Below are 15429 nucleotides of genomic sequence, written 5' to 3' on the forward strand. Positions count from 1 at the left end.
GCGGGCCGAGGGCGGTGCCGGAGCTGCGGGCCGCTCCCTCCGAGCGCCTCGAGCCGGCCCGTCGTCCCCTGGCTCGCCGGGACCATGGCGAAGCTCGTGCTGCTGACCCTGCTGGGGGCCAGCCTCGCCTTCGTCGGGGAGAGGTGGCTGGCGTTTAGGTGAGTTGGCATCTTGGTGGGGCACCCGCGGCTCGCTCTCCTCCGCCAGGATAGGGCGAGCAGCCTGGGCACCTCACTCCTGTGCCCCAGCCTGCAGACTCTCCCCTGGGAACCCCTTCTGTGGACACGAGCTGTCCGCCTGTGGTCCTGAAGAGTGGGGCGGGGATGCCCACGTGTGCCCTCCGGGGGTCGTGCTCCCCTGTCCACGTTGCTCTCACATCTCGACGTGTTGCTTGTGGACAAACGAAGTCCGTGCGAAGCGCGGGACTTGGCAGCTGGGGCCAGGCTACCAGGGGGCCACTCGTGACCCCCTCCGACTTTCCCCGGGGCCCGTGTAGACGTGCGGGTTAGAACCCGCTGCAGATCCGAGGAGCTGGCTGGGGAGCGGGGTGATGAGCAGGAAGCTGCAGGTGGGGATGGGAACTGGAGTGGAAGATCTGGGGGTGGTAACCATGGGGAATGTATGAGGACGGCCCCGCCCTGCTGGAATGGGGAAGCGTGAGGTGGTGCCCGGCGTCCTGGGCTCCAGCGCCTGTGCGCACTGCCGTTCCACGCTGGGTTCCTGTCTTTGTGTGGAAGCCGGGCCCTTGGAGGGGTCACAGTGGCCTGAAGCCTCTGTGAACACTTCCTGCATCAGCTTCCAAGTGCTTTTGTTCCATTCGCTCGAGGGCAACCGAGGGAGGCAATCATAAAATAACATCAATAAAGTAGACCTAAGGACCTTTGATAACTGGCTGTAAAAGTCTCAGTGTGGAGTTCCTGAAGATAGCGTAAGAGAAATTTAAAATTATCCTTGATACTTAGAAGAATGTTTCACTGCAGAAACCAGAACAATGTGTTGAACAATGATTTGGCCAATTGTGGTCAGTTTTATGAATTTACATTTTTGCAAAGGAACTTAGCCTATGATTTAAAAAATAATGTTGAAGCAAAAGCTATGGAGTTAAAAAAAATAAGTAGATGGGAAAGGGAGGAATTTGCTAAAGCAATGTTATTTAATTCCCCTAACTCCTTTCAATTATATGTCAAATATCATGCAGTGACTTATGAGTTAAGTACAAAATTTTAAATAAAAAAAAGCTATGGAGTTAAGCTATTAGGAGACTCTACTGAGTTTTGGGAAAGCAGTTTGAGTAAGGGAATCAGATTCAAAACCATAGATTAATGGAGCAAGTGCAACTTTATAATAAATAAAACTTTAGAAAATTAGATGATATTCTGTGCATTTAAATTAATATTATTCAGTTCCTTTTAAAAATGTAGTATTTTCCCTGTGTAATCCTGTTGTAGTTTTTCAGTAATCACAGTGAATTACCCAGCACAGGCACACTGCCCACGTATCACCACATTATGTAAGTTAATATAAGTAAAACAAGATGTCTAGTGCACGCTGTGCCGTCTGTTAATTACAAATAAAAAGAGTTAACCAACAGCAAGGTGACTAAAGGTCACACTTACTTAGACATGGGTTTGGAGGCTGTGGCTTCACCTCTGTGTTTGTTTCTGTCTTCCACAGAAGCAGCTTTGGTGCAGTTCGAGAACTGGAGCCAGTAGAACCCCAGACCTGTGTCCTTGTTGAGGGACTCGGTATGTGCACAACAGTACCAAGAGGGGCCAGCGTGACTCCTTGGTCACCCCCCACCTGAGTGAGTGCTGCCAACTAATGTAATTCCCTGTTACACCTGGGGATTCTGCCCCATCTGCTTTACCCATGATGCCCCACGCCAGGTCTCCAGGGGTCTCCTAAATGCCAAAATCTGTCTTAGTTTTGGCCCATTGCTTAACTGCCATATCTCATCATCTGAGGAATGTCTCTGACCACTCCTTGGCTGGTCCCACGAATCCCCCTTTTCCTTCCGGGATCTTTTCCTCTCTGTTCTGTTACCTCTCTAACTTGTTTTCCTTCTTCCTGTTTCTCTCCTATTTCTTGGTGACATTCCTGGCCTCAAGTGTTATTTCCTTCAAAATTTATCTGGCAGTGCCAAGAGGAAATTGAGGTAGCTTACCTTAAGAAGTTCACAGGTAGGCACTTGGTACAATGGTTAAGACGCTGCTTGGATGGCCGGTGCCGCAGCTCAACAGGCTAATCCTCTGCCTGTAGCGCTGGCACCCTGGGTTCTAGTCCCTGTCTGGGCGCCGGAGTCTGTCCTGGTTGCTCCTCTTCCAGTCCAGCTCTCTGCTGTGGCCCGGGAAGGCAGTGGAGGATGGCCCAAGTGCTTGGGCCCTGCACTCCATAGGAGACCAGGAGAAGCACCTGGCTCCTGGCTTTGGATTGGTGCAGCGCCGGCCATGGCGGCCACTTGGGGAGTGAACCAACGGAAAAAGGAAGACCTTTCTCTCTGTCTCTCTCTCTCACTAACTCTGCCTGTCAAAAAAAAAAAAAAAAAAAAAAAAAGCTGCTGGGAATGCCCTCTTCCCATACTGAGTGTCTGGGTTTGAATCCTAGCTCAGTTTCCAGTGCACATCCTGGGAGGCAGGAGGAGATGTCTCAAGTTCTTGGGTCCCTGCCACCCACGTGGGAGACCCAGATTGAGTTCCAGGCTCCTGGTTTGAGCCTGACACAGCCCCGGCTGTTGTAGGCATTTGGTGGGCGAACCAGAAGATGTAAGCTTACTCTCTTTCTCGCTCCTTCTCGCTCTCATTCTCTGCCTTTCGAGTAGAAATAAACAGATAATAAAAAAGAAGCTCACGACCTACCTTGATGTCTTTTTAAAAATTAATCTAAACAAGAACAGCCACATCCCTAACCTCTCAAACCACACAACTTCCATTCCAGTTAGGCAAGTGGCTGCTCCAGCTCAGACCAACTCCCGCTGAGGTTAGCTTTACATTTTTCATTCCCTCTCCCATCACCCCCGACTCACAACCATGTCTCCTGCTAGGCTTCCCCTCTCTATGGTGCCCCTTTCTCAGGAGACTTGGGTCCAAGTCCAGGAATTATTTGCTTTCCCATTGGCCCTCCTGTTCCTACACGAGACCTGTTGGCATCTGTCTCTGTGACTTCACCAAGGATCGATCTCACCTTCTCATTACCACCACTGCTGTTTATTTGGGCTGCAAGCCTCCGGTCCTGCCTAACACTGCTATTAGGAGGAAAAAAAAAAGGACTAGACTGTGTCACAGCTCAGGGAACCTGTTCTTTCACTTTCTCACCTCTGCATATGAAAACTGATTCCTCCCTCCCTGCTTATTGAAATCAGCTGCACGTTATTTCTTTCCTCTAACTCCGCCAGCACACCTACAGCTTGTTTACCTCCCAGCTGCTGTGTTCTGTCTTTCACTGTCAGACTGGGGAACGCCCTGTGGGCAAGAGCTGCGACCTGTTGATCAGTATGTGACAGGAGAGTCTACTCGGCGTGTATGAACTTGTGTTTTATTTTTCTTGCTATACATACATTATATATATTATAAAAGCAGAAAAGGGCCTTTTTGTTTTTTTTTTATTTTCTGCCTTTTTTGAAATCTTTTACAAGTTTATTTATTTAATTTTTATTTATTTGGAAGGCAGAGAGAGAGAGAGAGAGAGCTATAGAGAGACAGAAAGTGATCTTCCATCCACTGGTTCGCTCCCCCAAATGCCCACGATATTTGGTGCTGACCCAAGCCACAGCCAGGATCCTGGAAACTCCATCTGATTCTCTCATTGGGTGGCAGGGACCCAAGCTATTGAGCCACCATCACCTGCTGCCTCCAAAGGTGCACTACACTAGTAGGAATAAGGAGTAGATCCAGAACATGTGATGTGTTATGTGGGCATCCGAGGCCATATCTTAACCACTGAGCCAAACACCTACTCCCTGAAATCTTAATTTCCAAAAATGAGTAACCTAGACCTTGTGCTCCCTAGGCCTAGAGGTGGTTTTTGCTGTCAACAGAAAGCAGAAAGAGCTGAGAACAACCCTTTTCCTGACTTTCGTTTCTAAAAGCCTTGGGAAGGAGTATTTGGCATTACTGTTAAAGCAGTGACTAGGATATTCACATCCCACATCAAAGTGCCTGGGTTCAGTTCCCAGCTCCAGCTCTGATTCCAGCTTCCTGCCTGTGTCCACCATGTGTCCATGTGTGACATGGAAGTGGCAGAATTGTCAAAAGTAAAAGAACCACACTTGGTTTGGCAGTGAGTGGTTAATTCAGTGGTGACTAGAATAGACTGAAGGCCATATGGCCTTCCAAAAATATTCTGCTTGGTTTTAAGACCCACCACCAGCTAGACTCATTGTACAACCCTAACAGAAAGCCCTGCTAATGAATAAGATTGGATTTCCCATTATCTTGGTGGGATGGAAGAGCAGATTTGACTTGAAAAGAAAGGAAACATGACATTCACACATTCATTTGTTGTTTTGTGAGGTGCTGTGAATACGTAGGCCATCTACTCATTTATCTCGGAAAAGATGTGAGCCTGCCAAATAATTTAGAGGGATAATTGGACTAGATAATTGTTAAGAAATATTCTGACTCTCCAAGTGTGTATCGACTACATTTGAGAAGCCAAAACTAGAGTTATCCTAGGTCAGTGTTCTGATATCCAAATACTTTGAAGAGAATGACTTAACTACTTCAAAGCTGGCTAGGAACAGCAGAAAATATTCCCTACTACTTCTCATGTCTGTTGGCATATTTATACCTTATGCTTGGAGGACGAACCACAAGATAGAGTGATCATTGAGTCATTTGCCAATAGGACAGTGCTGATACCTGATAATAAAAGGCTGCTTCATCAAAGGCCTGGTGTCTCTGAGATCTTGTTGAGTTCTTTATGTCATCTACGTTATCCTCACAGCTAAACTGTAAAGTGAAGTCTGCTCTCCGTGCTCTGCAGATTAGGAAATCAACACACAGAATACTTCAGATGCTTGCCCAATAGTCCAGAATCAGAGGATGATGGGGCTAGAACGTGAACCAGCCTGGTTTTCTGTATGCCTTTGTACTGTGTTGGTGTAAAACTGCCTTTCTTATCTGTCAGCAACACATTTTTATTACAGAAGCTCCAAGGAAGTATTGTAGCAGCCAAAAATAGAAAATCTGGGGTGCAAACAGCTGAAATATTACTAAATACAGGCTGACCAAAGGAATGTAGACTAGGCATATGAAAGTTATTAATAAGACAGCATACACCAGACCCACCCAGGTATTCAACACACAGAGCCATTATGAAGCCACAGAGAGCCACTGAAGGATTTTTAAGTGGGCTGTAGAAGGCAGTAGCAGAACTGGAGAGAAATGCTGACTTCTGTTTTCTTCAAGACCAGACTTCTAAGGTTAATTTTATTGCTAGAAGAAATGCTTTTTGATTTTTGTTTTCTGGTTTTTCTTCCCCAGAATTCTTTCTCAGAGGGAATACAGAAAACTGAAATATTTTTCCCTCTAAGAATCATATCTCATAAATCATTTGGTATTAAGTTCATTTTTTTCCCCAAGACTTTGAAGGTCAAGGATAGTTTTAAATAGGAAGTTATGTGGCTACTCTTGGATTCTAATCAAAGCTGCACTAGAAATATAAGTAGATTTATTAGAGTTTTTCTTGAACAGTGTTATCAAGAGTACAGCCTTTATATCTGATATCTGCCTACCTTCCCTTCATCTCTTCTCCTCTCTGAAGCTTCCTGTGTTCCAAGATGTACTTCCACCCCATAATAGGTGCCATTTGTTTTTTTAGCTGACTGTCAGAACCTTCTCTCTAAGATATGAAATTACAATGATAAAATTAATTGACAGTAATGTTTTGGTGTAATTCTTTTTCAGGGCACCTGCAGGGAATGGTTGAAGAAATGACTGAAGAATTAAGTTATCCCAAGCAGTAGTAGGGTTGGCCATTTAAAAAGCAGTAGGCAGCTATTCATAACACTGATTTTAGATTATAGTGCTATTTCCCTGACAGTGTGTGCAAGCTAATGAGTGTATGGGGAGAACTCATAGGGAGGCCTTGGGGATCTTACTCCCACTGGTGCCACTGTCGCTGAGATGCACTGGTCCCTCCTGCAGGTGCCGTGTTGGTGAAGTTAACAAAGGATGGAAATACTGTGTAATAGGCTGGAAATTCTTTTGGACTTCTAATCATAAAGCAACAGTTTCCCCCTGTTCTGGATGTAGCAAGTAAATAGAGACAGGCACAACACCTCCGGAAAGCACTTACTTGTAGGCAAGTTTTTGACGCGATTATTCAAATGGTGTGTGGAGGAGAGAAGGAAATGAAACAAATAGCAAAAGCCTCAGGATATTTTGTATAGATGCTCCTCAACTTACAATGGCGGTTATATCTTGATAAACTATTCAGAAGTTGAAAATATCAAAAGCCAAAAATCCATTGAGTACACCTAACCTGAACATCCAGGCTTAGCAACAGAGTGCTGTAGAGCATGGGGAGTTTCCCCTACCAATTGCATGGCTGGCTGGGAGCTTGTGGTGTGGCCACTGCCCAGTGTTAGGAATGGAGACCATTGTGCATAACATTACTTCTGGGGAAAGATCAAGATTCACAATTTGAAGTACAATTTCTACTGAATGCATATTGCTTTTGTTCTATCATCAAGTCAAAAAAATCACAAGTGGAACCATAATATGTCAGGGAAAATCAACACTCAAGTGTTAGCAGTTTAACCTCAAAACAAGATGAAGTTCAAAAAAACTATAAGTGTTTATTTGTTGAACCAACTACCTTTTATTGAGAGCTTCTACAATGAATAATTAAACCAGTCCTTGCTCCATGGTGGAGATGGTTATGGGCAATCTTATTAGACCTAAACTGTTGCAAAACCAAGAGAATTTGGAAAGGCTGAGTGACTGGCCCCCAAGTTCACTTGAAACAGCCTGTGCTTGGCCAAGTGGAGTCGAGGTTCATGTGTGAAAGATCTGAATGTGGCAAAAAAGAGAGAACAACATGTGCTCTGGCTCACAAGTGCTTGGTCCACTTATTTCAGACTCCTCCTAGATGTTCTTTAGCACAGCTGGAATGTAGAATGGAGTGGTGAGGGGTGCCAGAACTGAGACTAGATCCAAAATGGAGGGGTTTGGATCCAGAGCAAGGATCTTGGAATTTATACTGCCAGCCCTAGTGGGCTCTAGAAGGTTTTAAGCCAGTGAATGAGAAGGTCTGGTTTACAACTAAATATATGACTTTCAGCAGCATGGACAACGGCTGTATAGGAGCAAAGATAATCTGTCGGAAAGCCCTTGTAGAGTTTGAATGACTGTGATCAGCTGGGTATGAGGATTAAGGAAAAGGGAGCCATCAAAAGCAACTCCAAGTTTCTGTTTTGGGTTCTTGGGGGATGGAAGTGTCTGTCATCTAGCGACACTGAAGAATAGAAAGTAGAGAAGATTGGAAGGAGAAATGCCCAGATTAGTTTGGCATCTATTAAATATGAGAAATGGAAAAATCAGACAGAAACGTCCAATATACTGGTGGATACAGAGGTCTAGAACTTGAGGCAATGAATTGGGCTCTATTTAGAGATTAGAGAGACAGAATCACACAGTTGAAAGCCAAAGTCATGCAGTTGGAGTGAATCATGCAAGGAGAGTGGATGCTCTGTCAACAGAAAGATACAAAGCACACGGAGCCTAGAGAAAATCCACAGTTAAGACAGAGGCTGGGAGAAGGTTAACGTAAAAGGGAACCAAGAATGGGTGTGCAGAGAGGCAACAGAAACACCAAAAAGTAATCAACTTGTATTAGATATGATTTTTAAAAATGCTTTCTTCAGTGTTCTAGATTCTCCTAATGCCAACAACTATGTCACCCAATATGAAAATAGCAGTAAGTCTTTCAGGTTATCAAGGGACCATATATGAGGGTACCTCAAAAATCTTGTGGGAAAATAGAATTAAAAGATGCTTATTTTGCTACAGTTTTTAAAATTCCATGTGTACATTTTCCCTGAGTGTTTCTTTTAAAGATTTATTTTATTTAGTTGAAAAAACAGAGTTACAGAGAGAGGTAGAGACAGGTCTTCATTCTGCTGGTTCATTCCCCAAATGGCTGCAACAGCTGGAGCTGGGCTGATCTGAAGGCAGGAGCCAGGAGCTTCTTCCAGGTCTCCCAAGTGGGTTCAAGGGGCCCACGTACTTGGGCCATCCTCTGCTGCTTTCCCAGGCACACTAGCAGGTAGCTGCATAGGAAGTGGAGCATCTGGGACTCTGACTGGCGCCCATATGGGATGCTGGCGCTGCAGGCTGGGGCTTTAACCCATTGTAACACAGTGCCTGCCCCATCCCCTGAGTGTTTTACGATGCCTCTAATATGGGTAAATCCAGATTAACTGAATGCTTAGGAAATGGAAAATTTTTGTCTAATTTCATTTTCAGGTTGATGATTCAGGATCAGTCCCAACTTTCAGTAAAATAAATAAATCTTTCTCTGTTCTCCAGCTTTTAGAGTCTATTGCTCACCATTCTATTGATTCAAATTTGCATTTTCTTTGGCTTTGTCCCATTCATTTTTTCCACATTCCCCCCTATCCTCTACCAAATGCCTTTTGATGTCCTACCAACCATTCTCCCAGGTAACCATTTTCCCATATGTTCCAATTACCATGGCTGTTCAACAAACCACCTCATAACTTGGTGTTTTGAAGCAATGACTATGTTGCTCATGAGTTTGCAATTTTGACAGAGCTTAGTAGAGACAGTTTACCCTGTTCCATTGACAGTGACTCAGACACTGGATTCAACTGGCCTCTTCTGGCATCTCCATCCACCTTGTGAGAGCTCATTGTAGTCTGTCCTCTGCAGATTTAAGATCACCCAGTTTTTGATATCTTGACTCAGGGCTTTCAAATTTCATGCCTTGAGAGAGATAGTCATAAACTGAGATGTAGAATAGACATAGACATAGACATAGACATAGACATAGACATAGACACAGATGTAGGTGTAGGTGTAGGTGTAGGTGCAGACATAGATATACACTTAGATGTCATAGATGTAATAAGGGGGAAAGAGAGGGAAAAGGAGGGGGAGCGCATCTGTGGCTGTAATGTCTAGTTTGGGGTGTCACATGGTATTCATTCATCTCACTTTATTTGGCAAGGTAGTTACAAAGCTCCTTCCAGGTTCAAGGGGCGAGAACAGAGAACTTACTTCTTGATGTAACAGTGTGAACATCACATTTTAGGACGAGCATGTGGCTGTGGTGTAAACCTGTTCTGATGTCTTTGTAGAATAGTTTGCCACTCCAGACAATTACTGTCTTCAGTCTCAATTCTGCCTGCTTGCAGCCACGTTTTATGTGGATCCGTCTACTCACTGAAAGTCACACTAGCTCTTTTTTTCATTATGTTCTCAGGAAAAACTTACTTCTTCCATGTCTCTTTCCATAGTAAAGTACTCAAGATAGGTTTCAGTGAAAAAGATATCTCACTAAACTTCTTAAAAATTCACTTACACCCAGAACTGGAGAACAGAGAAAGATTTATTTATTTTACTGAAAGTTGGGACTGATCCTGAATCATCAACCTGAAAATGAAATTAGACAATAGATCCAAAAGTCTAGGATCTATTGCTTTTGCAGAGAATAATTACCCAATAAGTTCCCAACAGAATTGTATAATAGGTTGTTAGGCCTCAATGACAAGTTGGAAGAGCAGGAATACTTGACACAGAGGACTATAAGAGACCTACAGAGTTAAAAGTTTCCCAATTTTTTTACTCAATCTGTAGACCAGCCTTCTATGGGGACTAACACTAATATCTCCCAGGACATGTCCTGGAAATTGTATTTAAAGAATAAATCTAGGATATGAATTTATTTTCTCATCATTTGCCCTTTTCTCCTGGAAATGAGATTCTAAAAAAAATAATTTAGTATTTGTGGTGACCGACTCAGCTTTTCTTATAGAATAGCATGCCTGTGGGATTTCAAGAGTTAATGTTTCCCAGGCAAAGGTTGAAAAAGTCAGTGTAGTGTCCAAAAGAAGTTCAAACTTTGAATCAAGAGATTTATTTTTTAAGCGTTCATACATGCATCTTTCTGATTCTTTTGCAGAAAATGGCTCGGAAGATATTGATATACTTCCTAGTGGGCTGGCTTTTATCTCCAACGTGAGTATTTTCTGTGACACTCTGCTGCTCATGTCAATAGCTGTATAGAAAGTACATTAGCTTTGCTGACTATCCCTGCCAGATGGACCCCAAAGCTCTTATCCCACCTCTTGGGAGACCAGTCAACTACAAAAGGAAAACAGGATTCTGGAGGATTAATTAAAATGCCAGAGGTGATGCCCAGCTTTGACAGCCCCATGGGAGGCAGCTAGCTCCCTGCGGGCAGCTGCACACTCACTGGGGTCTAAATCAACGTGTATTGATTTCCATTTGATTCCTAGGAGGACCTCCACATCTGTCCTGTGGTTGTTCATACCGAACACTGCCGTCTTGGGCTGGTTCTCAGTATCTAGTACTCATCTTCTCACTAACCAGCATTCCTCTTCACCAGACCGCCTGTGTCTGTAGATGTTAGTAAATCAAATGGCAAATTACTTGATTCAAAACCCTGAGCACCTTCCATCTTGGGTTCCCTGCGTTTCCTTCCATGTCTTTCAAAAACATTTTATTCCCAATACTACTTTGCAAGTTTCGAGGACTAAATTCCATTCACAAGTAAAGTATATTTGTGAAATATTGAAGTTATTATGCACTTATTAAATCAGTTGCACTTTGGAACAGAGACTAAGATTTTCCTTATTAAAATGGATTTATCACATTTTCAATGTGAATTCTTAGCACTGGAATTACACGCCTAATATTTAATTTTGGCTAATGAAACACCACCAAAGAACATGAATTTTGTATTTGTTTATTTATTACTTTAAAATATATTTGAGAACATGAATTTTTGTATTTGTTTATCTATACTTGAAAATGTATTTGAGAGGCAAAGGCAGACAGAGACAGAGAGAGAGCTCTTATCTACTTCTTCATTTCTTAAATGCTTGCAATGTCTGGGCGAGGCTGAGTCAAAGCCAGGAGCAGTGAACTCAATCTGTGTCTCCTACATGGGCGGTAGGAACTCAGTTACTTGAGCTATCATCTCTGTCTCCCAGAGTCTGCATTAGCAGGAAGCTAGAATCAGCCTTGGAGCCTGGACTCAAACCCAAGTACTCTGATATGGTAATGGGTGTCTTAACCCATGTCCTTATCACTAGGCCTCCCTCGATGAATTTTTGAAAAAGACTTACTTGTTTGAAAGGCAGAGTTACAGAGAAGCAGAGGCAGAGAGAGAGGTCCTCCATCTGCTGGTTCACTCCCCAATTGGCTTCAACAGCTGGAGCTGGGCCAATCCAAAGCTAGGAGCCTGGAGCTTCTTCTGGGTCTCCCACATGGGCATGGGGACCCAAAGACATGGGGCATCCTCCACTGCTTTCCCAGGCCACAGCAGAGAGCTGGATCGAAAGTGGAGCAGCCAGGACTTGAACCAGCCCATATGGTATGCTGGCGCCACAGGCTGGTATGCCCATATGGCCTTGGCGCAGGCCCCTCCCTCTATGAATTTTAAATCTAGATATTTTGGGCCAAAAAAAGAGGGAATATAAAATAAATATTGCCAGAATCAGTTTATAAGTATGCACAGTAGAGTATAGTTGAGGTCTCATTTTAGCTTTGTGGGCACGGTTGAACCTGGTGGTGGAATGTATGGGTGGGGTTTTATTTCTTTATTTTCCTTCAAAATCAATACAGAGCAAAACTGTCTAGAAATACTTTTTGTTGGCCTGAATTTCTATTGTCAAGTTAGATTTTCAATGACATACCGAATAGATAGTTAAAAATGATTATTTTATAGTTAGGAGAGATCTTTGCCATTAGGAAATAATGTTTGTCATTCCTACTGAATTTTGTTTTTCTGTTTTTTGCTGGAGCTCAAAGTATTGAATTATTACTACACAGAGAGGGAATATTCTCATTACAAATAATCCCATAAGAAATGTCAATATAAATGTCTAAATAATGAGTCTCTTTCTGTAAACTTACAAGCAACTCATACTTAGGGGCTAAAGATTATGTTCTTTGTTTATTTCTCATCTTTCTGCTCTACAATAAATTCAGGATCCTGTTCTCTTTGGTGCCTCCTACCATTGTTTCTTGACATCTAGAAGACATTTGGAGGCTGGTAATTTTGCAGGGGTGGGGAATGTCCAGTCCATGGGTGGTTTAAGGCCCACAGAAGCACTTGGTCTGGCCCTGCTGAGACAACCGCAGGCAGGACTCGAAATTCAGTCAATGATAACAGGCAATTTTCACACTGATGATTTTGTATGGCCATGAATGATGTTATAAATATCCGAAAGTCCCTTGGCAAGAAAAAAAAAGGTTCTGCACCCCTGAAAGGGAACAGTTCTGTGCAGTGGATCTTTTTAACACATTTAGAGGTGCCACACAGGGTTTCCGTCTCCCCGACTTGGGGCTCAGCGTGCTTCTCTTGCCTGCAAGATGACAAGATGACATCCGTGGTCACAACCCGAGGAGCCCCTGTCTCTCTCTGAGGCCTTGCTGTCCTCAGGAAAAGCTTTCCTAACGCCCGCTAGCTGGGTGAGGTCTCTCCTTCGTGGTCTCCCACATCCCCTGTGCTTAGGCTGTTATGTACCATCCCACACTGATGCTTGCTGATTGGTGCATAACTAGATTTCAAGTTCCTTCAGGCCAGGACTTTGGAATTTTCCTTGACATTGGCTCCTAACACACTGTTTGGCATAAGCAGGTGAATGCACATGTTGGGGAATGAGGACTTGAGGAGCTCCTTGACTGTCCACACAGTCTTGTGGTCTGTTGGGGCCCCTAAGTTCCCTGCACTGCCAAGTGGCTGTCACGGTATTCATGAGTGAATGGGATCAGAGGATTGCTCGTGATCACTAGGACTCCGTGGGTTGCTGCTCCAATGCTTATCTAACTGCCTTGCATAGCCGATGAGGCAAGTATGAGGACACTTACCAGAGCACTGCACTCATCATCACGCTGAATCAAGGCTGGGTTTGTTCGCAGAGCTCCACCCATGCCTCCCTATCAGATCCTTTCCATTTCTCGAGCATCCGGTCTTTCCACTCCCTGGCAGTACCCTCAGACCTCCTCTCTTCCCAGAGCCACCAACATGCCTGCTCTGGGGTGCTGCCTTCCTGAGCAAGCATTTTCTCTTTCAAACCTTTAACATGTGGCAGAAAATGGCATACAATGAGCGATCTAGGCGATTTAAGAAGATTTCCTCTCTGGGTTCTCTTTTTTCATGAGGAAGGGGGAGGGGTGGGACTGGATGCTTGTGCATTTTCCCGCAGGGATGCCATTCTCTGGACTACTGGGGTTGCTGACAAATGGGCTATGGGGAAAGAGCAGACTAGGAGAATGAATTTTATGGCCTGGTCTTGGAGAGACTAATGATACCCTACTCAGAAGAGAGTCAGTATCAGTGAGAGAAAGGGTTTGAGGGATAATGTTGTTTATTAAAATTTATTCATTTGAGGCCGGCGCTGTGGCTTACTTGGTTAATCCTCCGCCTGCAGTGCCAGCATCCCATATGGGCACCGGGTTCTAGTCCTGGTTGCCCCTTTTCCAGTCCAGCTCTCTGCTGTGGCCCAGGATGGCAGTGGAGGATGGCCCAAGTGCTAGGGCCCCTGCACCCACACAGGAGATCAGGAAGAAGCACCTGGCTACTGGCTTCGGATCAGCGCAGCGCCGGCCGTAGCGGCCATTTGGGGAGTGAACCAACGGAAGAGGAAGACCTTTCTCTCTGTCTCTCTCTCTGTCTATAACTCTACCTGTCAAATTAAAAAAAAAATTTATTCATTTGAGAGAGGGTGGGGGAGAGAGAAAAAATATTCTCATCCCAAGTTTAACTCCCCAAATGCCCACAATGATCAGGGCTGGGTGGGGCTGATGCTGGGAGACAGGACCCCAATCTGGGTATCCCACAAGGTGACAAGAACTCAGTTTCTTGAGCCATCACTGCTGCTTCCAGGGGTGCACATTAGCAGGGAGCCAGAACCATGGACTGGCACACAGACTGAAACCCAGGCACTTTGATGAGACTTGAGCATCTGAACTGCTGTCTTACACCCCAAGCTAAGCGCTTGCCTTGATGTTTGCTTGGTGAGTTGATTTTGAGCTTCCTTAGGAAGTAGTTGTAGAAGAAAACCTGAAATCTTATGACTAAAGTCTGCAAGGAAAGTGTATAGAGCAAGAAAGGGAAGCAGTGAATGAAGATAGAAAAAGGAAGAAATACAAGAGGTAGGAAGGGAAGCAAGACTTCTACCTGATAACTCTATTTTTGACTTTTTGATGAAAAAGAAGGGGAATGCTGTAGGGTCACATGTCACAGAGGGACAGATAAGGAAAGGTAGAAGCATTGTAAGGTAACATATTTTGGAGATCATTGATAAGATCTTTGTGGGGTGTTCTACAAAGTGGTAGGTGTGGAAGACTGATTTCAGGGAATGCAAGTTGAGGCAAATTAGGCAACAATATCAGGTGATGCTTCAGACTTTTTTAAAATATTTATTTATTTACTTGAAAGTCAGAGTTACACAGAGAGAGGAGAGGCAGAAAGAGAGAGAGAGAGGTCTTCCATCTGATGGTTCAATCTCCAACTGGCCACAGTGGCTGGAGCTGTGCCGATCCAAAGCCAGGAGCCAGGAGCTTCTTTTGGGTCTCCCATGTGGGTGCAGGGGTCCAAGGACTTGGGCCATCTTCTACTTCTTTCCCAGGCCACAGCAGAGAGAGCTGGATTGGAAGTGGAGCAGCCAGGTCTTGAACCGGCACCCATTTGGGATGATGGGATGCCGGCGCTTCAGGCCAGGGCATTAGCCCACTGTGCCACAGCGCTGGTCCTCAAAAAACATTTGACAGTGAAAGAAAGAAATAAATGTGTATCTGAAGAGGTAGAAATGTTAGATTTGTGTCAAGGAAGGAGAAACTTGAGTAATATTTAAAGCCAAAGAAGGGGCCATTGGTGAAAAATGAGTACTAAAATAAGTAAAAAGGGGATGCCATTTCTAAACACAGGCCCTACAGAATATGGAATCAAGAAAAAAGGTGAAATAGTTAACCTAACAACATAAGGATACTTCATTGAAAAAAGAGGGAGAAAAGAAAAAAAGGGGTAAAACTGATGAATTTTTGAGAGAGAAAGGAATGAATCAAGAAATTCATATGAAATAGAATGGTGTTTCAACAACTAGGAGAAAAGTCATGCATTCAGAATAAAAAGGAAGAAAGTGTGGACTCCGGAAGATAAGGACATAAATTTAGAATAGGTACTTGGAAAAATCCAGTAGATTGCCTACTCAAATGA

The 15429-nt window shown here is 44.1% G+C and overlaps 1 protein-coding gene across 1 annotated transcript in view; it reads left to right on the plus strand.

Moving 5' to 3' along the window:
* Positions 1–22: 22 nt before the first annotated feature.
* PON3 (paraoxonase 3) overlaps positions 23–15429 on the plus strand; it is a 29434-nt gene continuing 14027 nt past the window's right edge. The window contains exons 1-3 of the mRNA XM_062179016.1: positions 23–158; positions 1675–1745; positions 10144–10199. Of these exons, the coding sequence (XP_062035000.1) occupies positions 85–158; positions 1675–1745; positions 10144–10199 (201 nt within the window). The 5' untranslated portion in view covers positions 23–84. The remainder of the gene's footprint in view (positions 159–1674; positions 1746–10143; positions 10200–15429) is intronic.

This window comes from Lepus europaeus, chromosome 20, assembly GCF_033115175.1.
Source record: "Lepus europaeus isolate LE1 chromosome 20, mLepTim1.pri, whole genome shotgun sequence".
Classification (NCBI taxonomy): domain Eukaryota; kingdom Metazoa; phylum Chordata; class Mammalia; order Lagomorpha; family Leporidae; genus Lepus; species Lepus europaeus.